We start from the raw sequence: 19,248 nt of genomic DNA, 5'->3' as shown, positions 1-19,248 counted from the left end.
ACACTCCTCAGCCTCCCTGGTAAGGTCTATTCAGGGGTCCTGGAGAGGAGGGTCCACCGGATAGTCGAATCCCGGATTGAGGAGGAGCAGTGTGGTTTTCGTCCTGGTCGCGGAACAGTGGACCAGCTCTATACCCTCTCTGGGGTCCTGGAGGGGGCATGGGAGTTTGCCCAACCAGTCTACATGTGCTTTGTGGACCTGGAGAAGGCATTCGACCGTGTCCCCCGGGGGCTCCTGTGGGGGGTACTCCGGGAGTATGGGGTACCGGACCCCCTTGTACGAGCTGTCCGGTCCCTGTACGACAGGTGTCAGAGCTTGGTCCGCATTGCCGGTAGTAAGTCAGATTCGTTTCCAGTGAGGGTTGGACTCCGCCAAGGCTGCCCTTTATCACCGATTCTGTTCATAACTTATATGGACAGAATTTCTAGGCGCAGCCGAGGTGTTGAGGGGATCCGACTTGGTGGCCTCAGGATTGGGTCCCTGCTTTTTGCGGATGACGTGGTCCTGTTGGCTTCATCTGGTCGTGATCTCCAGCTCTCGCTTGAGCAATTCGCGGCCGAGTGTGAAGCGGCTGGGATGAGAATCAGCACCTCCAAATCTGAGACCATGGTCCTCAGCCGGAATATGGTGGATTGCCCTCTCCGGGTCGGGAGTCAGGTCCTGCCTCAAGTGGAGGAGTTTAAATATCTCGGGGTCTTGTTCACGAGTGAGGGAAGGATGGAGCGCGAGATCGACAGACGGATCGGTGCGGCGTCTGCAGTAATGCGGGCTCTGCGCCGGTCTGTCGTGGTGAAGAAGGAGCTGAGCCAGAAGGCGAAGCTCTCGATTTACCAGTCGATCTACGTTCCTACCCTCACCTATGGTCATGAGCTGTGGGTCGTGACCGAAAGAACGAGATCTCGTATACAGGCGGCTGAAATGGGTTTCCTCCGCAGGGTGGCCGGGCTCTCCCTTAGAGATAGGGTGAGGAGCTCAGTCATCCGGGAGGGGCTCAGAGTAGAGCCGCTGCTCCTTCGCATCGAGAGGAACCAGTTGAGGTGGCTCGGGCATCTGGTCAGGATGCCTCCTGGACCTCCCTGGTGAGGTGTTCCAGGCACGTCCCTGTGGGTGGAGACCCCAGGGAAGACCCAGGACACGCTGGAGGGATTACATCTCTCGGCTGGCCTGGGAACGCCTCGGGATCCCCCCCGCAGAGTTGGCAAATGTGGCTGGGGAGAGGGAAGTCTGGGCTTCCCTGCTTAGGCTGCTGCCCCCGCGACCCGGCCCCGGATAAGCGGCAGAAGATGGATGGATGGATGGATGGACGGTGTAAATTTCTTTAACTAGCAGCTGTAGGGACAGGTTGCCATTTCTCCACATCCATCTCAGGAGTACTTTGCTCCGAGACAGACAGATCCACCTCCAGGCGTACCCGGGTTCAAGCAAAAACCCATCAAACCATTCTGAAGAGTGGAAAGAATTTATAATTCATCTGCAAGTTAGTGATCATCATCCATATCGCTGTGGGGTCGGCTGGAGGATCAATTTCACAGCCAATCTGCAGCTGAGGGGCACAAGACACCCCGAATCCCCGTAGAGGGACTCACGATGACCATCAACCAGGACGCCAGCTCATCCGGCTCATCACAGCCGGTCTCGGATGACTCGGATCCAAGTCCATTTTTAAAACTCATCTTAAAAGCCATTTTTATTCCTTGGCCTTTAACCCAACGTAAGACAGTTTCCGGTCAGTGTGCTTTAGTTTATTTTTATTATTGGTTTTTACTTAATATTTATTTTGTTTTTTTTATTGTTTTAATTCCATATTCCTTGTATGACCTGTTGTTTTATTGTGTTATTTATTTGCATTTGAACTGTTTTATTCTGTTTTTATTTTGGCCGATTGTGTACAGCACTTTGTTTGGACTCTGGTTGTTTTAAAGGGCTTTGTAAATAAAGTTGAGTTGAGTTGAGTGGAGTTAGCTGACATGGAGATGGCGGCTAACACAACCAGCCTGTCAATCAGCGGTGACGTTGCGCGACAAACCGCTTCTCTTTCAGGAAAAGAAGCTTATAAACGGAAGGATAATAACTGAAATAAAAAAAAAAAACAAGTGATTTCCTGAAGTGGTTCTAAATCAATCTGATCATGTAACCTTCCACAAGTCACTATTAGCCCTTTTCCATCAGTATCAGCTCGTCTCAACTTAACTCGCCTTGGCTCGGTTTGTAGGATTTTCCACTCGGCTTTTGGACCCGTTTACTGGTACTTTTTTTGTAATTTCTCAGCCCAGGTTCTAAGCGAGGTGAATTGGGTTCTGTGTGACGTCGTCAGAGTGCATGTCGCTATTGGTCAGGGGCGCGGCCAATCAGAGGTCAGGGAGTGATATCACTGGAAGAGCGACTCCAAATCGCAAGTTGTTTACATTACATAACAAGCAATGGCACAACAAAAGTCTGTTCCATGGTCCAACACAGGTCCAACACAGGTGGAGACGTTTCTTTGCTTGGTTGCTGAGGAAAGGATACAGAGGGAACCAGATGGAGCGACACCAAATGAAAATCATCTATCAAGAGCTTTCCGACTCAATGGCTACGGGTAGCAACAGAGTTTCCAGGAGTGTCGAGAGCTGAAAAAGCTCCAAAGTGACTATCGGCAGGTCAAGGACCACAATGGTCGGAGTGGATCAAACAGACGAGACAGGAAGTGGTTCCAACAGATGGATACGGTTTATGGTCAGCAACCAGCGAGCCTCTAGGTCCCACTTTGTTATAGAGCTTGTTGTGCACAACACTGACATCACAGTGATTTCACACAAACCCCGCCCCTTTCAGACCTGGTGCTAAACTGTAATGGAAAAGAAACAGGACCAAGCTCAGACGAGTTGAGGCAAGTTAAGTTGAGACAAGCTGATACAAATGGAAAAGAGGCATAAGTTAGAGACGAGTTGGGCAGAGCCTCAAAAAAACCTAATCCTAACCCCCTAATGGGTTGTTCACAGCATACGTTTCCATAGCAACTAATCTGTGGAACAGAAAACCAAAGATTACGTTTAGTCGAGGTTAATATGGCGAGCTAAACCAGTAAACCTCCCGGTGTTGTCATGGTGAGGAAGTAATACTCCAATACAAAACGCACATACACAGAGGGCGGAGCATCACGTGGCGTACGATGATGTCTTCACGAATCTCCAACTGATTATCCAGCAGACATTCGAGATTTGTTTTTAAGCTGTGAAACCTCCACCAGCATGGTTCACCTACTGTGTCTCTACTCTGTGTCTACTGTGTGTTAATGGTGAACGCAGAGCGTTGTGCTGTTTTATTGTAAATCTACTCAGATTGATGCGCAGCCTCTGTGTCGGGTCGGTAAAACGCTAAAAGGGAAATGTCTCCAAATCCAGGAAAATAAGCGAAGCTGTGCTCGTGTCCTGCTGTGCAGCGCCTCCCCCTCCATCAGAGAGGAAACAAAGACACGAAGGAAAGTCAGAAATAAACCTCAGAGGAAGGAGGGGGGGGGGGGGGGTTCAGAAGATAACCTAAAAACAGGACCTGCATCCTGTGAATGATGAATAACGAAAACAGTTATGTATCAATAGTCTGCAGGAAGAGAAGGATTCCACCGACCTGCAGCAGCAGCTCGCCCTCAGCTATCCCACCATCTGCACATCCAGTCGCGCCGTCGGCCTTCCCATCCAGGGACTGCTTCTTCAGCGCCACTGCAGAAACAGGAAACAGGAAGTTACAGTCGCCATCAGGTCACTGCTTTCCTGCAGGATGCTAAAACTTAGTTTACACTTAATTACAGAGTTAAACGGCAGGTTTAATTCATCCCAAACATCTGGACTTCCATGTGGGATCATGTATGAAACAAGCGATCCGATCCGGAAGGAAAACCAAGGAAACACGCGTCTTTTCATCCAATCCACTCTGTTCACAATACATGACACATGTTAAACAGGTTTACCAATCTGCAGAGGTTAACCCTTTCACACCCGACTCAGGAAAAGTCTTTAGTCATTCCTTACAGGGTAATCTGCTTCCTGGTGTCCATACAAGGACAAAAGACAAGAATCAGACGGTCTCAACTCAACTTTATTTATAAAACCTTTAAAACAACCAGAGTGGAAACAAAGTGCTGTACAGAATCAACCAAAATAAAACAGAATAAAACAGTTCAAATGCAAATAAATAACACAATAAAACAACAGGTCATACAAGGAATACGGAATTAAAACAATAAAACAAATTGAATAAATAGTAAGTAAAACCAATTATAAAAAAAAAAAACTATAGCACACTGACTGGAAACTGTCTTACGTTGGGTTTAAGGCCAAGGAATAAAAATGGCTTTTAAGGTGAGTTTTAAAAACTCAAATGTGTCAGAAACTGTTTGTGTCATATGTGATGATGTTGGGTTGACAAGACAAAGACGTCCCACACACAGCCAGGACGTCTGGTGTTTACATTAAAGCAGTACAGCTTCACAGCAGAGAGCATGAAAAATGAATAAATGTTGAAAAGAGATGAAGTAAAAAGAAAGAAAATGACAGTTTTAGTAATTAACTGTTACTTTGACAAAACAACAAGCTTCTAAGAAGCTTCTGCTGAAACTAGGGCTGGGCGATATGTCCTTTTAGTAATATCCCGATATTTTTATGGCATGTCACGATATACGATATATATCTCCATATTTACCTCAGCCTTGAATTAATGCTTTGGTCTGCTCCTCTGACTGGCTGCAGCCGGAGCGACTGAGTGCTTTAGGACGGGGAGAGACTCTCCTTCTGACAATAACTTTACAATATGTGCTTTAAAGTCAGTTGCCAAAACACCAGGAAAGTCTCCAATAACTCCTGTAAAAGTCGCTAGATTTGTCGCTTTCCACAAAAAAAGTCGCCAGATTTAGCGAGAAAGTTGCCAAGTTGGCAACAGTGGTTCCACGCTGCCTCTCATGACGTAGCACGTAGCTCACGTTATGTACGTAACGAGGTGCGCTTGCTTTAACTCTCTGTGCAAAGCGGTGCAGAGTCGAGGAGGAGGGAGAAAACCCCCCCACAGCTAAAAACACCTGCGTGACAACAGGATACTCCAATATGACGAATATAGGCATTTTCTATATCGCACAGGGGACTAGCCACGATATCTGGAGTATACTCGATATACCGCCCAGCCCTAGCGGAGACCAGAAGGCATAAATAAAACAATCCAAAAGCAAGAAACAGTAAATAAAAGTTACAAAAACACTAAAACCTATGAAAAAGAAATTCATTAAAAATCCCTTTAATCACTAAAATGAAAAGACATTGAAGGGATTAAAGTCACTTTAAAACAACAAACAGAAAACTAGAAAATTTCTGAAGAAATTTTGATGGGTGCCAATGAAGCTGACCGTCCCCCAGTGTGTGTGTGGAAGCTATTTTACACAGACTGGGAGGGTTGGTGGCAGTTGTGACAAAAAATGCCTGACTGACTGTTAGGGATGAGCTTTGAACAGACTGATAGGGACACAGGTATGATATACAGTGTGTATGTGTGTGTGTGCGAGAGAGAGAGAGAGAGAGAGTCTGTGTGTAGGGGTGTGTTGGCGGGTAGATTTGTGTATATGGAGAAGTGTAGGTGTGCTTTGGCATTAATGTATGTTTGGAAGGGTGTAGTTTAGTTTTGGTGTGTATTTGTGTGTGTGTGTGTGTATGTGATTGTAAAGAAAGAAAAGAAGTGCGTTGATGCGCGTCTGTAACTTTCTACTGACCGCAGTTAATAAGTGAAATTCTTTAAAAACCAAATGAGCACGTCAATAAAAAGGGTCTTTATCATTAAATGCATCCTGTTCCTCTGAAAGAGGACAAGAGAGAAAAGAAGTGAGGCGTGCTGACGCGCGCGTCTGCTGATACTTACTATATGTAAAGCAGTTATTGAGTGATATCAATTAAAAACCAATAAACAGTGTGAATAGATCAATAATTGCATCTAGTTCCTCTGAACCACTGTATATTACTGTATATGGGCATGTGTGTGCGTGATTCCAATCGTCCACACAAACCGCTTCCTGCTCGTTAACATCGTCAGGGCAACGGGGACACTTTGTAACTGCCATCTCACTCAAACTGACACAGACACAGAGCACAGAGACTAATAGGAAATGAATGAACCCCCCGAACAACTGAGTGCTGTTTGCAAACGAAAAGTCGTTTCAAAATAATTCTTGAACCGTGAGCGCCAGAAGACTTTCAGGAACACAGGAATGTAATTTATTTTTCCCTATTGTGAAAGGAACTTAAATGGTGGCGAGTTTAAAAAATGTTGGCTATTTTTCAGTCCGGTCAGATTTGAATGGGGCTTCAATGGGAGGAAAAGTAGACTTTCTGACATTTGGAGCTCCGTAACTCAAAAACCGTGCATCTGAGCAATTTCGGACCGAGATCTAGATTGTAGCCAACTTGATTCCCGACGTTTTGGTGTAAAGCTTGTGCATGTGCGACGAAAACTCTGGGCGTGAGAGCCATTTGTTTGAGAATTTCAGAAATTGAATTTTTTAGAGTGCGTTTAGAGTGGAGAGGGATTTTGGTCGTTTCTCTGATTTTTCATAAAATGTAACTCGCGATAGTGTCAAAACCGTACAAGATATGACAATATCCTTTCATTTGGTTAAAGTTTCATTTGTTGTGACCCGTTTAAACTTTGAATGATGTTCCTACGTAAAAGTATGGGTGAGCTGTAGAGCTCCAAAGTAGGCTGGGTTTTGGGATTTTCTGCCGCTCCTTTCAGTCAAATCCCATTCATTCCTATGGAACAAAAATTCGCAGTTTTTTGCGAATTATGTAAAAACCGTAAGACTTTTGTGGAAGAAAAGTCATAGCACACTATTCCCGATCGAGACGCACGTTTTGATGTAACTTTTGTGGGGGTGCTGGCAACGCCCTAGGAGGAGATACACGCCGAAAATCGCGACGGAAACGGAATAAACGCAAAGCGATAGTAATATGTGTGCCTCAATGCTTACAGCATTGGCACCCATAATTAAACAAAAGAAAATGCCAACAGAGACACCGTCCTCATGCAGAGCTGAAGTCTCCACAGTGGGGTCTGGGTGGGGAGCTTGTTCCACAGTTTGCTCTCGTTTGAAGGGTTTGGCGCGACGCCATAGACCTGATCTAGGACCTCAGAGGCCTTGATGGAGTTTATAGATCGCGAAGTGTTTACCAGCGTTGTGAATCCAGGATGGACGTGGTGTGATCAGATTAATATGAACATAATCTGATTGCTCTGATTATAATCTGATTATTCGGATCATTTGAAAATAATCTGATTACTGTGAAAAAAAATACTAATTTTGATTTCTATTATAATAAACTGAAAATAATTATAATCTGATTATTCTGATAGTAATCCGATTATTTTCCAAATAATCGGATTACTTTCCAAATAATCGGATTACTATAAAATAATTATTAAATTTAATTACCATGATAATAATCTGAATGATTTAATAATCTGATTGCTGTGATAATCTCATTATTTAGATTATTAAATAATAATATGATTACTATGATAATAATCTACTTATTCAGATAATAATTCGATTACTATGATAATAATCTACTTATTCGGATAATAAACTGATTTCTCTGATAAAAATCTGATTATTTGGAAAATTCGATAATAGTATAATTACTATGAAATGAATTTATGTAATCTGATTATTTGAATAATAATATCATTACTCTGATTATAATCTCATTTTCAGGTAATCTGATTACCATAAAAAAAAGATACTAAATTGGCAGGGCAGGGTAAGTGAGAGAGGCGCAGGTAAGTGATGCGGCAGTGATGTAAATTTTGCGAGGCGGCAGATTTAGTCAAGGCGCGTTAAAACAAATATTCATTTTACATCATATTCTTGCCAATAATCTTAAAACTGTTTCTGGAAGCAAACAATTAAAAAGTCTTGTTTAAGGTAAACTCTGGAGCAAAGCAAGGAGGATCTCACCAGCTTGTCGGAGTTTATTGACGAGTGTTTCAACCGCATCGTCATGGGCAAGACAAGCCAAACATCGACTCCGTCTGCGCCCAGATCCGCTTCAACCTCCAAGAGAAGCCGGAAAGAAGACTCGCCCGGAGCGACGTCCTCTAACGGGGACGACACCTCGGACATCCTGATGTCCATTGACAAAAATCTCGCCAGCTTCGACGCTCGTCTGGGCCTGTTGGAAGTTCTCCACCGGGAGTTTCAGTCGCTGCGGGAGTCGCTGGAATTCAGCCAAAAGCAGGTGGAGTCTCTGGCCGCAGAGAACGCCAGCCTCAGGGAGACGGTGACTTCTCTCAACGAGGGGATGACCCGACTCACAGAGGAAAATAAAAAAATAAAGGAAACGGTGATCAATCTCCAGGCGCGCAGCATGAGGGACAACCTGGTCTTCGCAGGAATCCCGGAGCAACAAGAAGAGGATCCAGAGCAAACAATCAGATCATTTATCCAAACCAAGCTGAAGCTACCCGAAGACGCGGTGAGGAACATCTCATTTCACAGAGTTCATCGCTTAGGTGGGAAAAGACCGGACAGCCGCAGACCCAGACCGATTGTAGCTAAGTTCGTGAGCTACAAGCAGAAAGAGCAGGTGAGGGATCGAGGTCCGGAACTCCGCGGGACCGATTTTAGTGTAAATAATCAGTTTCCCAAAGAGATTCTGGAGAGACGCAGGGTCCTGTTTCCCATCCGGAAGAAGCTCAGAGACGAAGGATCCCGTGCAGTCATCGCCGTGGACAAATTGTTCGTCAATGGACAGCTTTACAAAAATACCACCCCCTGGCTCTACTAACCTCAGGTAATATCTATCACTCATACAGCTAATCATTGTTAAGTTTACATGTTAATCTGCTATTAGCACATTAATTATGGTCATCCAGAACTGTACATTTACTGCCAGTCTTTGTAAATTTACTGTTGTTGTTGCTTTCGTTTTGTTTTGTTTTTTGTTTTTTCGCCTTTTTTTTCTCTCTTTTTTCCCTCCCTTTTAGGGTTTTGTTTTTGCTCTTTTGTTTGTGCTATTTCTTTCTTTTTATGTGTAGTTGTAGTTGTTTGCTTTTCTCACTCCTTTCCTTTCTAGCTGCTCTTTCATTCTATTATGCCATACCAACAATAATATGTAGGGTACACACGTACATCCACATGACACAGACACAAAATGTCATGCACACAATATACCTACAGCACAGAGCACGTTTACTCACATCAACACTCACCCCCAACTCACACACACAGTCAAAGCATGTGGACAGACATATAGGAACATTGTACACACAGATGAACTTATATACGCACACAATCTACACGCAGCATGCATGCATTAATGTGGGCTTGCACACACACAAACACACACATACTTTTATAGAAACACTTCAGTAGCTTGAGCATGACCACCCTGAGGTTTGTTACGTGGAATATACGGGGAGCTGGTTCCAGGGAGAAGAGGTTGAAGGTGTTTAGCAGATTGAATGATCTACAGGCAGACATTGTCCTGCTACAGGAGACTCATTTATTAAAAACAACAGCTAACGTACTCTCTACAGTACAGTTCCCTCACGTGTGCTCAGCCTGCTTCAATTCTAGACAAAGAGGAGTAGCCATTCTGATAAACAGGAAAATTAATTTTACTGCTAATAATATAATTTTAGACCCAGACGGAAGATTCATAATAATGACATTATCTATCCAAAACATGAAGTTATGCATCGCAAATATTTATGGCCCAAACACTGATGACCCCTCCTTTTTTCACTCCTTCTTCTCCTTACTATATGATCACCTTGATAATACACTTATCATTGGGGGCGACCTCAACATGACCTTAAACTCTGGGATGGACAAGGGGGGCGGAGCAGGGAAACACAGGGTCTGGCAGTCAACAAGAGTTGTTAAACAATATATGGAGGATTTTGGTCTTTGTGATGTCTGGCGCTCACAACACCTCACTGCTAGAGAGTACACTTACTTTTCATCTGTCCACCACTCATACTCCAGAATAGACGACTTCCTCACTAACAGCTCTATGATGAACAGTATCTCAGAAACTAAAATCCATTCCATCACTATCAGTGATCACGCACCAGTATCATTTACCCTAATTAATAAGAAAACTAAACCATCTTATAGCAAATGGAGATTTAATACATCATTACTTAAAGATCCTGATTTTATCAGTTACTTCAAACGGGAGTGGTCTTTGTATATAGAAAAAAATGACATACCAGGAACATCAGCATGTGTTCTTTGGGAGGCAGGAAAAGCAGTCATGAGAGGGAAAATAATTTCATTTTCATCACATAAGAAAAAGAAGGAGAGTTCAAAAATATCTGAACTAGAGCTTAAAATAAAATCACTAGAAGATGCCTACAAGGCTTCTCCAGAAGAGCAAGTTCTGAATCACATAAGAAAGGCTAAACTAGAGCTGAATGAAATAATTAACCAAAAAACCCAGTTTTTGCTACAAAGACTTCGCTTAGATAATTTTGAACATAGCAACAAATCTGGAAGATTTCTCACAATTCACTTAAAAGCAAACAAGGAGAAAACAACCATCTCCTCTGTTAAAGATTCAAGAGGAAATATCCTTCATGACCTTGATGGAATAAATGACACGTTTAGGGATTTCTATAAAACATTATATTCCACAGAAACAGATCCATCAGACAACAGCATTGAGGAATTTCTCAGCTACCTCAATCTTCCAAAGTTACAACAGGATCAGGAAATGGTTTTGGACGCACCCATTTCAGTAGGGGAACTACATGAAGCTTTAAAACACATGCCCAGCAATAAAGCTCCAGGACCATACGCTTTTCCAGTTGAATATTATAAAGAATTTTGGTCTATACTAGCTCCCACTTTTTATAAAATGGTTTCAGAAATTAAGGAAAAAGGCCAAATATCTCAAAACATGAATTTGGCTAGTATTACAGTAATACTAAAACCAGGAAAAGACCCCAAACTCCCATCTAGTTATCGTCCAATATCACTAATGAACGTAGATCTTAAAATGATCAGTAAAGTGCTTGCTACAAGACTAGAAAAAATAACCCCACTTATCATACATCCTGATCAAACAGGATTTATCAAGGGACGACATTCCACCACTAATACGCGCAGACTAATAAATCTAATTGATTATGCCACCATACATAACCTGGAAACTACAATAATCTCTCTAGATGCTGAAAAAGCATTTGACAGGGTGAACTGGAAATTCTTATTTGCAACATTAAGAAAATTGGGGTTTGGCTCATCGTTTATCGACTGGATAAAGATACTGTATAGCAATCCAAATGCATGCGTCAGGACAAATGATCAAACTTCTCACAGCTTCAGTTTGCAGAGAGGCACCAGACAAGGCTGTCCACTCTCCTCCTCACTTTTTGCAATCTTTATTGAACCCTTAGCAGCTAGCATTAGACAAAACAAAGACATTAAAGGCATTAACTGTAGAAATATGGAGCATAAGACCAGTCTTTATGCTGATGATGTATTACTTTTCCTTCTAAATTCACAATCATCCATCTGTCAGACAATCACACTCATCAATAAATTCTCATCAGTTTCTGAATATTCCATTAATTGGTCTAAAACCACCGTTCTACCCATCAACTGTTCCTTCCATAATACTCCTGACACTGCTTTACAGTCAGGAGATATTAGATACTTGGGAATAAACATCTCACCCAGACTGTCAGACCTTATAAAGCTAAATTATGTCCCTCTACTAAAAACAGTTGAGGACGATCTCACACGGTGGAAATCTTTACGCATATCACTAATGGGAAGAGTTGCCACTATAAAAATGATGATTCTTCCTAAAATCAATTATCTGTTTTCAATGATCCCCATTAAACCTCCATCGACCTGGTTTAAATCGCTGGACTCTCATGTCACTAGATTTCTCTGGAAAGACAAACCACCAGGGATTAGTCTAAAAACACTCCAGAAGACTAAAGATAGCGGTGGCTTAGACTTGCCTAATTTCCAAAATTACTTTATAAGCAATAGACTACAATACATCTCTAAATGGCTTAAACCTAGCTATCTAGATGAACCATGGCTTAATATAGAAGAAGCTATGTGTGAGGATATGGCAATTTCAGACCTGCCATTTATCAGCACAGCTGTCAAACGCCAAAAATGCTTTAAAAGCATTAATATCAGCACCTCACTAATGGCCTGGTGGGAATTTCTTAAACTAACCAAATCCTTGCTTATTCCATGCAAACTTACACCTATTTGGAACAATCCCGACATCCAGCAAAACCGGAAAATGATAAACTTCCCTCAGTGGAAGAATAAAGGAATAAAACAGTTAGAACATTTAATAGAAAACGGGAACTTTCTCCCTTTTGATATAATTACTTCACGATATGAAATCAGCAGCACAAAATTCTTAGAATACCACCAACTTAAATCTATTATAGGTAAGAAATACACCCCTGATCAATTAAACTTGCAGCTACCTATCAGGGCTGCAGAATTCTTAAATCTCAATGCCCCGAAACTGTTTTCCAAAATATATAGATTACTATCAAAGCTAGACGATTCCATATGTCTCCCAACTTCTAAATGGGAAGCAGACTTATCCAGTAACTTTGACCAAAATGAATGGTCACAGATCTGTTCAAATACATTTACAATGACTAAGAATTCAAACATGCAACTAATAGAATTTAAAATTCTGCATAGAAGTCATTATACAGGACACAGGATGTTCAGGATGGGTCTGTCACAATCAAACATCTGTCCACACTGCACTGGCAACACGACTGACAGCTACTACCATGCTTTGTGGTCTTGCCCACCTGTCCAGGAATTCTGGTTTCAGGTATGTAAAGATCTGTCAGACTGGTTCAAATGTAACATCCCTACAAACCCCAAACTGGGCCCACTGGGTCACTTTGGTGAAATTAACAGAATTTAATTCTGCAAACTTAATCCTCACCAGTTTATGTATCGCAAAGAAAACTATCCTTCTAAACTGGAAAAGCAAACAAAGTCTGTGTATCCAGCAGTTCAGAAATCTCTTATTAGATCACATCAGTGTCGAGATGATGTCTGCCTCCTCAAGAGATCAGTCGGCTGAACTTTATTCCCTCTGGTCCCCTGTGATCAGCTCCATCACTTAGTATGGGGGGAGAATGTGACCTTATTGCGCTCGGGGTTGGTGGCCGGTTGGGGGTCTCTGGAGGCTGTGGGTCTGTGGTGGGCTCCTGGGGGGGGTATTTTGACTGCTCCACTGCTGGGGTTGCTAGGTTTCTAGCCCTACTGTGGACCTGGATGGGCCAGCGGCTGGAGTTGCCGCGCAGCGGCGGGGCGAGGTCGCTGGTGGGTGAGGAGTTGGACGGGCTTGACTCCGTAACGGGCGCCTGTGCCGCCGTGGGGTGGGCTGGGCGGGGTCCCGGGCTCCGGTGCCCGGGGTTGTCCCTTGTCTCTTGGGGGTGGGGGGTCGGCTTGTGCCGGGGGGGGGGGGGGGGGGGGCTGGGCTGACCTGGACCTGCCGCTGCGGGCAGGTACTTGCTCTGGTGCCTGGTTGCGACCCTGGGCAGGGGTGTATGTATGGGGGAGTGGGTGGATGTGTGTGGTGGGTTGGTGGATAAGTGTAGATGTGATGGATGGGGGTGGGGGAGATTTGGATGTGACGTGGGGGTCAGGAGGATGGTTTTGAGGGTGGGCTGAATGTGTGGCTGGGTGGACCTGTATGTGTCGGGAAGTGTGTGTGTGTGTGTGTGTGTGTGTGTGTGTGTGTGTGTGTGTGTGTGTGTGTGTGTGTGTGTGTGTGGCTGTAGGTGTGTGTGCTGAGACAGTGGCGGATGTGTGTGAAAGTGCCGATGTGTGGACAAGGGGGGGCTTCATGTCCCCAGGTGGGGGTGTCCTCTGTGAGTGAGGGGGCGGTGGACAATCGGTCTGGGATTCCCCTTCTGCCGCCCCTCCTCTCTCTGTCCTCGTGCCCCCCTTCTGCATGTGGTGGGTTGGTCCCCTCTTGGGTCGGTGATGACTCTCTGGTTAGAGTCGCCGAAGGCTCTGGTTACGGGGATGGCTGCCCCTGGCTTGTCCTGGTCCTTGGGAGGCCCTGGGAGGGGGGGGCATGCCTAGTGCTACTGGCAGCTCACCTTCTGGAGGAAAGCTCACTTTCCTCCAGACTTAAATCCCTCGACCCCTCGTCCTCCCCCCATCACACACAGGCAGGGTATTGGGAGGTGTGCACGTGGCGCTGGGTGGTGAGAAAGGCCATCAAGGTGGTCTTGATCGCTGCACCCAGCCTCGGCTCACCTCCCAGTTTTAAGTACACTTAGACACCAAACACCAAAACACTGACAACTCACATGATTAGGGGGGGGGCGTGCGGTGTATGGTGGGCGGGGCTGCTTAGGTGGTCCCTCTCCCAACACCGCGTGGCACTTCCCTCAATTTTAATTGCAACTAATACATACTTCACAATCAGTCATAAGCGGGGGGGGAGGCAGGGGCGATAGGGTCCTCTCATGCCCCTATTCTCGGGGCTTTACTGGGGGGGGGTACGGGTGGGGGAAGAGTGCCATCCATTAGACCTGAGTCTGGGCTGGCCTGGCTGTAGGAGGGTTGTCGCCGGCCCTGGGGGGGGGCTGGGTCAGCTGCATCTGTGGGGTGGTGGGGGGGACGCTGGGAGTGGTGGGGGGTAATTATGGGGGCCCTGATCAGGGCCATCCTGTCCTCTGCCCCCATCTGGGACATCTCACATGGGACATGATGGAGGGGGGAGGTGAGGATGTGTGGGAGTAGGTGTATGGGGTTACAGATGGATGGTGCGGTGGCTGGGGGGGGGTTAGGGTTGGGGATATAGGTGGGTAGGGGGGTGAGGGGATAGGGATGTGTGCGGATGAGTAGATGTGTGTGTGTGTGTGTGTGGAGGGGTATGTTGGTGGGTGGGTTGTATGTAATGGGGTGTGCCTGTGTTGGAGGAGTGAGGGTGTCTGTGGGGGGGCTGTGGGTGGTGGAAGGGTGTTTGGTGGGGCATGTGTGGTCGGGTAGAAGAAGAGGGATGGGGTGGCGGGGTGTGAGCGTGTGTGGGGGCGGGGGCGGTTGTGGTTTGTGTGACTTGGTATGGGTGAGTGAGTAGAAGTGGGGTTGGGGTTGTGTATGTGATGGGAGATGTGTGTGGATTACGGAGGGGTGTGTGGATGGGGGCTGAGAGGGGAGTGCGTGTTGGGGGAGGGAGGGTATGCATGTTTATGTGTGTGTGGTTTGGTGGTGGGGGGGTGGTGTCCTGTACCCGGGGAGCGCAGCTGGCGCACTGGGGTGCGACCTGGCTGCCGCTAGGTGGCGGTCTGGGGATCCTGGTCCTCCGTCGGTGTGGGCTGTACCCTCTGCCTGCGGGGGCGGGGGGCTGCTCTCGGGCTCTTGGGGCCCTGGGGCCTGCGCTCTGTCTGCCCTGGGGGGCCGGTGCCCGGCGGGATCGGCCCTTGCCGGCCTGGGCCTGCTGGGGCCTGTTCCCCCTGAATGCCGGGGACTCTGGTTGGGGACCTCCTTCGCCACCTCCTGGGCGGATGAATGGCTGGCTCCGGAGTGGGGGGGTTAGGGTGTGTGCCTGGGGGTGACTGTCGGTTACCCGGGTCTCTGGGTTCTCCTGGCCTGCCTCTAGCCCTAGGCGGGCGGGGTCACATTGGCATGATCACTCTTCTCTGAACACGTTCCACTCTAAATGTTCTGCATGAATGTTCTGCATGTGTCACAGTCACTGAGTCATCCAGCAAGTTTATTCATTAACAGCAGGTAGCTCTATCTCTGTCTTTCTGATTTAACTTGCTAGTTTCTGGTCCTCCTGATTGTCAATGGTTTTGTTCTCCACAGGGACCATGAATCTAGAGTTGGCTTGTGTGGGTGTATATATTTATGTGTGTGGGTGGGTATGTGTGTGTACTTATGTATGTATGTATATGTATGTATGTTTGTGTGTATATATATGCATGTATGTATGTATATCTATCTATATATATGTATGTATGTATATACTGTATGTGCGAGTGTATATACATATATATGTAGGTGGGTATGTATGTGCATATACGTGTATGCATTGATCTCTTTTGCTCTGCAGAACATCCAGAACATCAGTCTGCTTGCTTAAATGCTGGACAAGACAAAAAAAAAAAAAAAAAAAAAAAAAAAAAAAGATACTAAATTGGATTACTATGGTAATAATCTCACTCTGATAATCAGATTAGTCTGACAATAATCTGATTATTCCGATAATTTGATTATAATCAGATTATTGATTGCTATGAAAATAACCTGATAAATCAGATATTAATCCTATCACTCAAATAATCTGATTACTCTGATAAACAAAAAAACTCATAATTCAAATAATAATCTGATTACTTTGATAATAACCTGATTATTTCTCTGATAGTAGTCTGATTACACTGATAATTATCTGATTATTTATCTAATAATGATGGCAGCAGGAACCAGCTCATCATAAATAACTACATTTCCATGATATGAGTAAAGATCCGGATTTATCATCTGACGTTCAGAACCAGTTCCTGGAGAACCGGGACAGCATGAAGGTTCTGCGACCAGCCGTAACCGGATGAGTCCATCAGCATGTCACACAGACGGCTCCTTCTACGTGAATAATTAGTTTATCCATCGTACAACCGTGTGAACAGCTGAGTGCCGCATTGTAAAACTCTTCAATCCCAGCCAACTGAACGCAACAAGAACGCCAAGATGGAGGCCTGCGGCATGCCATTAGCCGAGGTGCTACGAGGTACAGGAGGCAGGAAACAAAAGGCTTTTCTGGGCCGCAGGACTGGAACAGGAAGTCTCTGACAATACAGAGGTCAAAGGTCGGATCTGTGACCCACATCTACCAGTATCTGTGTTCATTGATGGAAACGCTGTGGAGGAGACGTCACATGACAACCACAGCAAACCCGGATGTGGACGCTCGTCCTCCTGGTCTGTTTTACTGCTTCCTTCACCGTTTTCTGCTTCAGAAATCTTTCCTGCTTCACACAGCGGCTCGATCGGCCTGAAATGAAGCAGACGGCCTCAGAGGGAGAAAATCCGCCTTAAATCCTGGAATCTGCTCAGATCAATATCACGGCTGAAATCTGCACACAGAGATGTAGATTATTTCCTGTTTGTGACGGCGACTCTTCACTGTGTCTGGCACCGAGTCGCTGCAGAAGGCAAACGCAGCGGGAACCAACGTCCAGCATCAATAATTAAAAGCTGGATGGGTGAAGGGATGTAGAGATGATGTCATGAACGGCAGGAAAGAGCAGCCGCAGGCGACCGTGACAACGCAGAGAAGACAAGCGTGTTGGCACAACGACAGCCGGCGAGGCTGAAAACAGCCAATAAAAACATCACAATACGTACAATATGTTTAGCCCACACATACTGTATGTATACATGTACATACATGATGTACTCTGATCCAAACGAAGGGTACATACGTGATGTACTCTGCTCTAAATGAAGGGTACATACATGATGTACTCTGGTCCAAACGAAGGGTACATACATGATGTACTCTGATCCAAACAAAGGGTACATACATGATGTACTCTGGTCCAAACGAAGGGTACATATATAATGTACTCTGCTCTAAATGAAGGGTACATACATGATGTACTCTGGTCCAAACGAAGGGTACATACATAATGTACTCTGGTCCAAACGAAGGGTACATACATGATGTACTCTGATCCAAACGAAGGGTACATACATGATGTACTCTGCTCTAAATGAAGGGTACATACATGATGTACTCTGGTCCAAACGAAGGGTACATACATGATGTACTCTGGTCCAAACGAAGGGTACATACATAATGTACTCTGATCCAAACGAAGGGTACATACATGATGTACTCTGCTCTAAATGAAGGGTACATACATGATGTACTCTGGTCCAAACGAAGGGTACATACATGATGTACTCTGGTCCAAACGAAGGGTACATACATGATGTACTCTGGTCCAAACGAAGGGTACATAAATGATGTACTCTGGTCCAAACGAAGGGTACATACATAATGTACTCTGGTCCAAACGAAGGGTACATACATGATGTACTCTGGTCCAAACGAAGGGTACATACATGATGTACTCTGCTCTAAAGAAGGGTACATACATGATGTACTCTGGTCCAAACGAAGGGTACATACATGATGTACTCTGGTCCAAACGAAGGGTACATACATGATGTACTCTGGTCCAAACGAAGGGTACATACATGATGTACTCTGGTCCAAACGAAGGGTACATACATGATGTACTCTGGTCCAAACGAAGGGTACATACATGATGTACTCTGGTCCAAACGAAGGGTACATACATGATGTACTCTGGTCCAAACGAAGGGTACATACATGATGTACTCTGGTCCAAACGTAGGGTACATACATGATGTACTCTGGTCCAAACGAAGGGTACATACATGATGTACTCTGGTCCAAACGAAGAGTACATACATAATGTACTCTGGTCCAAACGAAGGGTACATACATGATGTACTCTGGTCCAAACGAAGGGTACATACATGATGTACTCTGGTCCAAACGAAGGGTACATACATGATGTACTCTGGTCCAAACGAAGGGTACATACATGATGTACTCTGGTCCAAACGAAGGGTACATACATGATGTACTCTGGTCCAAACGAAGGGTACATACATGATGTACTCTGGTCCAAACGAAGGGTACATACATGATGTACTCTGGTCCAAACGAAGGGTACATACATGATGTACTCTGGTCCAAATGAAGGGTACATACATGATGTACTCTGGTCCAAACGAAGGGTACATACATGATGTACTCTGGTCCAAACGAAGGGTACATACATGTTGTACTGTGGTCCAATCATACCGGTCCAGAACTACGGACCCTGTAAAACTTTGGACAATGTCAAACACCCGATCCACCAGTAAAACTCTCCCAGTCCTTCATGGTTTGGTTTAAATCTCTGAAACTTCTGGGATGATCTGAGAAAATAATAATTTACGTGAATATAAACCAGGAACCAGCGGAGGAGGGATGTTTCCCTCCTGAACTTCTTTTGACCGATTCATTGCTGATTCCATGAATAATCTCTCTTTCAACTGCAGCGTTTTTGTGTTTTACACGGGATCAGGAGGCCGGGCTGTGTTTGATTCAACATGCCCCCCTTCAAAAGGCCTGTAAACCTCCTCTGAGTGGATTATCCCCCCAGGTTTTATTTCCCTTTCATCTGTAA

The 19,248-nt window shown here is 45.1% G+C and overlaps 1 protein-coding gene across 1 annotated transcript in view; it reads right to left on the bottom strand.

Annotated features, from left to right (window-relative positions):
• The window catches only part of LOC306773826 (aryl hydrocarbon receptor-like), a 53,361-nt gene that overhangs the window by 24,886 nt on the left and 9,227 nt on the right, over nt 1–19,248 (bottom strand). Inside the window, exon 3 of the mRNA XM_079263752.1 lies at nt 3,607–3,698. Within this exon, the coding sequence (XP_079119878.1) occupies nt 3,607–3,698 (92 nt within the window). The remainder of the gene's footprint in view (nt 1–3,606; nt 3,699–19,248) is intronic.

Source organism: Telmatherina bonti (assembly GCF_933228915.1).
Source record: "Telmatherina bonti genome assembly, chromosome: 24".
Classification (NCBI taxonomy): domain Eukaryota; kingdom Metazoa; phylum Chordata; class Actinopteri; order Atheriniformes; family Telmatherinidae; genus Telmatherina; species Telmatherina bonti.
This window is presented reverse-complemented; position numbering and strand designations above follow the sequence as displayed.